The sequence below is a fragment of the Haplochromis burtoni genome, unplaced genomic scaffold, assembly GCF_018398535.1.
Source record: "Haplochromis burtoni strain Fernald_Lab_line unplaced genomic scaffold, NCSU_Asbu1 Contig_739, whole genome shotgun sequence".
Taxonomy (NCBI): domain Eukaryota; kingdom Metazoa; phylum Chordata; class Actinopteri; order Cichliformes; family Cichlidae; genus Haplochromis; species Haplochromis burtoni.
This window is the reverse complement of record NW_024583100.1, coordinates 180,131-188,361: the sequence shown is the minus strand read 5'-3', so window position 1 is coordinate 188,361 and position 8,231 is coordinate 180,131. Positions and strand designations below refer to the sequence as shown.

Sequence of the window (8,231 nt, the reverse complement as noted above, 5' to 3'; positions counted from 1 at the left end):
ACCACAGAGTAAATGCAATAATGGACAGGTGAGGTCATATGCAAAAAATAGATAATGTCTTACAAAAGCAAAGCAAAGGTCAATAAATGCTCATTTATACACAGAAATCTCAATAGGAGTTTAATCTGAAAGATTAATGGTTTATTCCTGAGCTGCAGTTACATTTATGGTGGAAAATAAATAATGGATGAAAAATAATGACTGTAGGGGAAAAAAAGAAACAATTAGCCTATTCTGGTCCCCAAACAGACTTTGTGTATCTTTTACCACTATCTTAGATATGTTTTAATTGCTGTGACCACTAGAGGGCGATATCGGTACAACTAGTAAATATATAAGTTGTAATTAAAGAGCAATTTCTGGGGCTGGAAAATGAAACCAACTAGTAAAGAGCTAAAATCTGCAGTTCTTATGTCCTCTTAAATATGGCTCTAAAAGGAGTAATTTCCCCAAGACTGCCTCATCTATTTAGACATTCTTAAGGCTTAAAATGATGGACTTGGTCACTTTGATTGACAGGTATGTCAGTGTAGGCAGCTCTGGCTTCTAGCTGACTGCTCGGCCTCACGTGACAGTACTAAACCCGACTTGTCCATGATGTTCATCTTGTTGGAACATTTTAAATATAATTATCCGATAAATAATATACTATAAAAAAGTTTCCATCTTAACGCCTGAGCGCTTGCATTCTGTGGGTCACCACGTTGGGGTTTTAGCATCTGAGGTGAGAAAGCACTGTGTGCTATTTCTCACATAACGCTAGCTGGCTCTGTTAACTAGCTGCATTCATATACTGTGACTGTGCATTGCACTGACACAAACGTCATGGATATGCATCCGCAGCTATATTATTTATCGGATAATTATATTGAAAATGTTCCAACAAATGATATGAATCTACAATAAACATTGCATACATCATTTCCTGGATTGTTATACTTTATTATTATTATTATTATTATTATAAATTTTGTGTTGCAGCATCAGAAATGTTGTCCAAACTCAAAGAACACTCATTACACCAGCGTTACACCTGCTCTGTCATAGCATACTGAAGACAGGTGGTTCTGCTGAGAAACAATTTTTTTTATTTAGAAAAAACCCCAAACAAGACAACAACAGACAAACAAGAGACAGATATTTGATGTGACAGACCTCACGATCTCAAAGTCAGCTTTGCTCAGACCACACCGTGTTATTGTTTCCTGTTGCTCATGATGTATATCTCACTCTCTCCTCGACAAACCTCCATCTAACTCTCAGCTTAAGAAACACTTGACAGTCTTTAAGGTCCTGACTTATGTCCTTCAACATCAAAATTAATAAAGACAACAATATCATGTTCATCATATTTATTACAAGCTTAACTTTTAATCACAATACAGAAGCGATCTTATTTTTTTGGGACAGACACAACGTATCAACGCTATCTTAAAAAGTTGGTTGTGTTCAGGCTGTCTGGTCGCAGCATGGATAACACGAGTTTCTTATTTCTCCCCTGTTGCATGCCTCCTGGTTTTAATTGTTCCATGCAGATGAAGTGTTACATCCTGATGATCATCAGAGTCTAGATCAAGAGCTGAGTCATAAGAGTCAAACACGATTTCCCTTTATGAGATGCAACTAAACAACAGAGCTTAATAGCTCTCAGAAGAGGGCATTTAAGCTCATCATCATAAAGTTATTCTTGGCAACTACTGAAGCAGTTTTTCATGATTTCCTTTTAAACTAATCCTCCTGATGCCCTCACTGTCCGTTTACGCTAGCTTTCTGATTGGCTGCCCGTCATAAACTGTAGTTTTACCAACCAGACCTGTGTAGGTGAGATTAGTTATATCTGTGACATCAAACTGATGCAAGGGTTTAACGACTAAATTTATCTCTGAACAATCAGCCGTCTGTACTTATGACTCACAGGGGTTATTCGTACGTAAGACGACCTCATTATCTGAAACTTTGGCCATCTTTAATATGAACATACACAAATGTACCAGTATATGTGTGACAGATGGTAAGGAGATTTATGAAAGGTCTTCTTTAAAGATAAGCATTAATTTATTTCAAATGTCTGTGTTTGCTATGCTGTGTCACCTGTTTATTCACATCTCTACATTATTTGTTAAGATTCTTATTTCCACCTAAATGATAAAAATGATGTGCCCAATTTATTACTTACTATAGCCATTATCACATTAATACTTTGAATACTTTGTTGAATGTAGATATAAATGTTGCTAATAAAATCTGAGCATGTAGGTCAGACAAATAGGACTGCTTCTGTTTATGTATCTAAGGCAGAATATCTGAGAAGTTTGCAGTAGAGCAGTTTGAATTCTTCACCAAACTGTATTGCCTGGGCTGAAACAAAAGAGACATAAATTCTTTGGATAATAAAGAAAACAAATTAGCAAAAGAAGAGAAGAATAATGAATAAAATCAGTGATTTGTAGGTATTTCAGTTCCAGGACTTACAGGAGCTGCAGAGAAGTAAATCTCTTACATGAAGTTTGAAGATCGCCAAAGTGTGTGAAACAGTGGTTGCTTGTTATGCTTGATTTCTCAGAGAAGTCGTGTGTGTGTGTGTGAAATTAGGTTATAACAAATTCAGTTTGCTATTTGCTTAATTAGTAGAAATATCTTTTTAGTTTAAAAAAGAATACATATTTCATTTTACCTTTTATCTTATTACCTTAGAATAATACTTTAGAATAAAAATTTATACAAATTAATATTATTATATATTATTATAATAATTTACATGCAAATAGAAACTGAATTTTCAGATAGTGCTAAAAAAGGTATTTTCTCAGTTACAGTTACAACTAGAAAGTTGTGAAAATGGCCCAAAATTGGGTTGCTCTTTCTTTCTTTTTGATAGTTAAAGCTTGAAAAGTGTAAATAATATTATCATTATTGTGTTATTCAGTTATAATATAATAAAATATAATATAATCATGTTATATATTATAATCCTTGAGATATTCATGTTCGTCCGTTCAGTTCATCAGATTTTAATACTCAAAAAACAGGACTGAATATATGCATGTGTGTATGTGTCAAATCCCTCACGAGAGATCAGTGTGCCAGCTTTCACTCTGTGCTGATCTTCCTGTTGTTTTTCAAGTGTTTCGTAGAAGCATACACCACATTTGTGTCCATCTCACTCTGTGGTACAGGCCTTCTGATTTTAGCTTTGGGATGGAAATTCAGTGCTGCATAGTTCATGTCATCAGAGTCCACATTCTGTAAATGAAAATGTTCAAAGTCACTAATCCTGCACATTACTTGTTAACCTCTTAACATCCAGAAGGTCACAGGGAACCCATCTAGTGTTGGGGTCCAGCTACTCAACTTTCATCATTAAAATGAAAGAGCTTTTGGCAGAAAAACTGCAATGCCAAAATGAATATGTGAGACGTAATTTGGATGTTAGCATCCTGTAAATCCTTAAAATGTGCATATTCAAGCCTGGTATGGTCAGGAACGGCCTCCAACTGTTACCCTAAATGGGTTCAAGGCAGTTAAGTTTAATATCTTGCTTGGTGAGAATAAATCTTAAATAGATTACCTCACTCTGTTGTGGATTCTGTCCATCATCTTGAGCTAAATGACAGGAACAATCCATCCGTCAGTAATTCGCTTCTGCTTTTGTATTTGTAATTTAAATGAAATCAAATCATATAAATACCTGAGTGAAATTTCCTGAGTTGGACAGCCAGACCAATGATGACCAGTAGAAGGAGAGCAATTAAACTGCCCAGGATCACAGGCATCACATTTGTTAATCCATCAAACACATCTACAAAATGGACAATTTAAATAAAACTTTGTGTAATATACTGCCCATGACTGTAAAAAGTCATGCAAAATAACAAGATTTAAATGACAGAAAACATAATTACACTCTTACCTTGCACCTTTAAATATGTTCCACTTGAAATTACCGTCTTTTCATTTTTGTACTCTCCACAGAAATACAAGCCAGAGTCAGATGAATCCAGATGTTTGATCTTGAGAAACAGCACAGAGGTGTTGGACGTCATGTTAAATTTGCCAGCTTGAAGACCATCTTGGAGAGAAGCATTTCCTTCAGCACTGACCATAGATGAGATTCTGCTCACGTTGGGTCTGTTGGTCATTTTGAACCAGGTTATGTGACCAAGATGTCTGCTAAAGTTGGAGCACTCCAGTGTGACTTCTTCACCAGCCTGAACCTCCACAGCATAAAACTGTGTGACTATGGAAGAGATCCAACCTGAACCAAGCAACAAAATAAACTTCAAACTCCACCAAAACCAAACAACCAAACAATACCTATGAACTACACTGTCCATTCAGTGTCTCAAGATTCAGTTCTCTTGGATTACTCAACAAAATGTAATTCTTGTATGAGGAAAAAAAGTGATAGGTCTACTTACTGAAGGTGTAGAGTAAAACTGCAATCCACTTAAATTTCAGCATTGTGTGTATGACCACTGCAATGTTGCTAACTGAACTGTGCTCCAGTAAAAGTGATCTCTACATAAAGAGGCGGGCTGCTCTTTTATATGTACCGTTCCTCAGCCTGACGGTGCCACCAGATTTAGGAAAATGGTGCAAACCTAAAGCTTTAGGAAGAACAGAATATCAATATTTTATTGTTTGACAGCATTTCAGATAATGCTGGTTAATAGGATATATTTAATAGATGATTTATTTTAAAATACAGTCTTAGTCTTACGGTCTCAAGTTTAAAATACATCTACAAAAGCAGTCAGTCTGTATCATTTTGATATATTAGATATTTGTTGTCTTTACCATTAGATGTTTTAAATAAGACTTTGTGCTAGTGGTTACGCAGCTCTTTGAAAAGGTTTAACTCAGCATCAGACGTGTCAGTAATAATACGTGACAAAAATTCCTGATATCGAGCACTCGCTGAGGTTCTCTGTTGATTCTGTAACTGCTAACATTGCATGAAGCAGACTATTGGCCCCAAACTAAATAAAGTATTAATACTATAATCAAGTATCTTTTTTCATCATGCATGATTATATTATGTTAGCAAGGCTTAGTAGGTTCAAGTGCATCTCAGTGTGGAGCCTTTAGCTAGTGTGGGTTTGAAACGTACAGCCTGTGGAGGAGTAAACCCTTTGATATGAGGCTGTGCAAGTGTCACCCTGCTACAGCAGAGGGTAGTGATGTGAGTTTGTGTGAATAACAGCGTGAGATTGATTTACCACGAAGATGTGTCCTGATCTAGATTTGTTTAGCATGCAGCAACACAAATGCTCTTCGAGTGAACCGACTGAATCAGTCCTGAATAATTTAGCAACTTAGTGAAGCTCCTTGTTGAGCACAATTGTCACATCAACAGGTCCTTTTTGTCCAGTCTGACAAAATTTGGGCAAAAATGTATTTAATCAGCTTTAACTTGGAATGATTGTTGGTACCACACTCACTCATCTAAAAATTATGAAACTGCTGATCATTGTTAATTTTTGCATAGCGGTGATTAGAGCTCACTCAGAATGATGTGACCAATGTAAAACATTTGGCGTCTTGGTCTGTCTGAGGGATTTATTTCCTCCTCTTGATGTTTTTGTTTTTTTGCTGCTTCTCTTTTAAAGTCCTTTCAGAGACGCAGAGATCCAACCAAGTAGCTCATTTAATGATGGAAGTGATGTTTCAGTCACAACACATGTCGGTTCTTCAGCATTAGTTAATGTTTGTGTTTTGATACATCATACCAGTTTCTTTAGTAGACAGATTACCTATAAACTATGTTCAGACATTCAGATGATGCATTCAGTCCACTGCATTGTGTTAAATAAATATTTTTATTGGAAATTAAACAAATACACTTCAAACATGCAGTATGAAAAATGTCTCAACATAATAAAATAACATAATATTAACCTTTTTGTGCTGACTGTCAAGTCTACTTCATATAACAACAGAAGCTGACCCAGAGTGCTTTAAACACAGATTTGCATCACAGGTCTCCAAACAGGCATTTTCACAATGAAACTGAAACTTTTGTTGTCTTAACTCTGGAAAGTAAAAGTCACAGAGATTCAGTTGTCATTAAAATGTCTTCAGATTTGTCAAACTGATGATCTCATCAGTCATGACAGACCAGCCTCCCCTACATAAGCTGCCTTTATAAGTTGGAAGTATTGGTACCACTATTGTTTCATTAGGAATAAGACACATTGGAATATTCTCATTGTTTAACATAAATGACAGAATGTTACATAAATGTTATATAAATTAGCTTATATACAAAACTGTAACTTTTGTGCACCACTACAACCCTGGTCCATAGCAACGAATCGTTGGCTGCCCTTGGAAGCCATCGCTAGATCCTCTTGTTTCAGGAAAACCAGGGCCACAGGTGTCCTCACGTCAGCGCCTCACGTCAATCAGGTCCCAAACCTTCAGACTCACAAACTGGCCCGTGTGTGGATTACCTCTGGCAAAGTAGATCTGGGCCACAAAAGGGCCGTCATTTTTTGCGGTATGTGGGCCATGTGTAAGTTGTGTGCAGCCATGGGCCAGTTGCAGACACACTGCTGGACCTGTGTTGGCCCAGAGTAATAACAACAACATAATAGTGCAAAAGTAACATGACAAAACTTTATTCAGAGAGTGAATGGACTGATGCTTATATAGCGCTTTTCTACTCTCATGGATTACTCATAGTGCTCAATACAACATGCCACATTCACCCAATCACACACTTTCTCTAAACTGAGTGCTTCCTAACTACATTCACACTCTTGACATGCAGACTGGAGGAGCTAGAGATCGAACCACTAACCTTCCGATTAGTAGGTGACCTACTCCTGAGCTACAGCCACCCAGTAGTAAACATGAGTAAACCCTCACTAGGTTTTGGATAAAGTGTACACTCACAAATCTGTCAAACCTGCATTTGAAATGTTGGCTACCATAGCAGTATAGTATTGCAACATGGCATTTGGGTCTTCTAACTAAAATAGGAAAATAGAAACATAAACAGTGCCATCACTGCCAGACCTGCCCACATCTTTTTGACAGACACCCTCCATGACACCAGTCAGTCAGAAGTGCCAGCTTGATGCCGGATCTGGGCTAGACCTGTTTTCTATGAGCCTGGGCCACATACACCACAATCGGGCCAGATGTGGCATGCCATCACATAAACAGTGCCATCATTGCCAGACCTGGCCCATATCTGGATGACATACCATTTACCAAAAATAACTGTACACCATCTGTGAATGTGCTATTGGATTAGTTTATCATTTTGGTACAACGTAAATAGATCTAACCGTAGTCTTCATCAAGTACCTATCTGAAATCTCCAGAGTTTTACAGCCATAGCTGTGATAACGGGGATGAGAACAACAGTCACAACAACCAGTCTCAGTTTCATTTGGCATGCTGGCATGCTGAATTTAGCACATCAGACTTACAATTATCTCCTCCCAGTCTGCCAGTCAGCAAGAGTTTGTGGGTCACATTCATAATGCAACTTTGTCTTCTGATTCTTCCAACACTGAAGACATAGCTCAAACCAAAGTTGTGGTAACATCTGCAAAGTCAGTTCATTTTAATTTTGGAACTATTTTTTTTAACCATGACAAACAAAACATGTCAGCTAACGGCTATTCAGAACTACGTGTCATGGTTCTGGGTCATTTGACCCACCATTTTGAGAGCGCGTTTTTGTGATTTATTTGTGTTGTAATGTAATTTCTGGTTTACGTTCTCTTGTTTGTTGGGTCCATTTTGTGTCTCCCTCTCTTGTAGTCTGTGTTTATGTGTCTGTATTGCTCCTCGCACTTCTGTGTGTCTTGGACGGGTCGTTGCATTTCTTTTCCTTTTTCTGTTCACATTTCCCTCCTTGTGTTTCATTCCATCTTTCCCCTTCCGTCATGTGCATTCATGTCTCCCTCTCCCACAGTGTCTCGTCTCCCTTAACTGTTTCTGTGTCTCCCTCTTTGTGTCGCCTCCCTTTGTCTCCCCGGTCTGTCTTGTTTCCATGTGCGTTTCTTCCTTCCGGCCCCAGAGTCTGAACCAAAAGTTTGGTACAGAAACCTGTGGTCGGGGCTGTGCAGAGCTTGCAGCAGGCTCTGGGTGCTGCGGCTGGAGCTCGCGTTGAGGGCTTAGCCATCTATTCCTGGGAACCGGAATGGGTGGAGGAACTGGCCAAACCCCATCCATTACCACCCGAGAAACAGGTATGGATGCAGGGAAAGGTTCAG

General features: G+C 38.1%; 1 protein-coding gene across 2 annotated transcripts; it reads right to left on the bottom strand.

Moving 5' to 3' along the window:
• Positions 1–228: 228 nt before the first annotated feature.
• LOC121812699 lies at positions 229–4,499 on the bottom strand. 2 transcript variants are annotated; one of them, XM_042215506.1, is made up of 6 exons: positions 4,419–4,499; positions 4,101–4,255; positions 3,911–4,010; positions 3,689–3,799; positions 3,569–3,603; positions 229–3,243 (listed from the first exon to the last, which is right to left on the bottom strand). In XM_042215506.1, the coding sequence occupies exons 1-6, from the start codon at positions 4,459–4,461 to the stop codon at positions 3,091–3,093; spliced, it is 597 nt and encodes a 198-aa protein (XP_042071440.1). In that variant the 5' UTR covers positions 4,462–4,499; the 3' UTR covers positions 229–3,090. The 2 variants fall into 2 exon arrangements, with proteins under 2 accessions (XP_042071440.1, XP_042071439.1); XM_042215505.1 differs by having other exon boundaries at positions 235–3,243; positions 3,911–4,255.
• Positions 4,500–8,231: the final 3,732 nt, after the last annotated feature.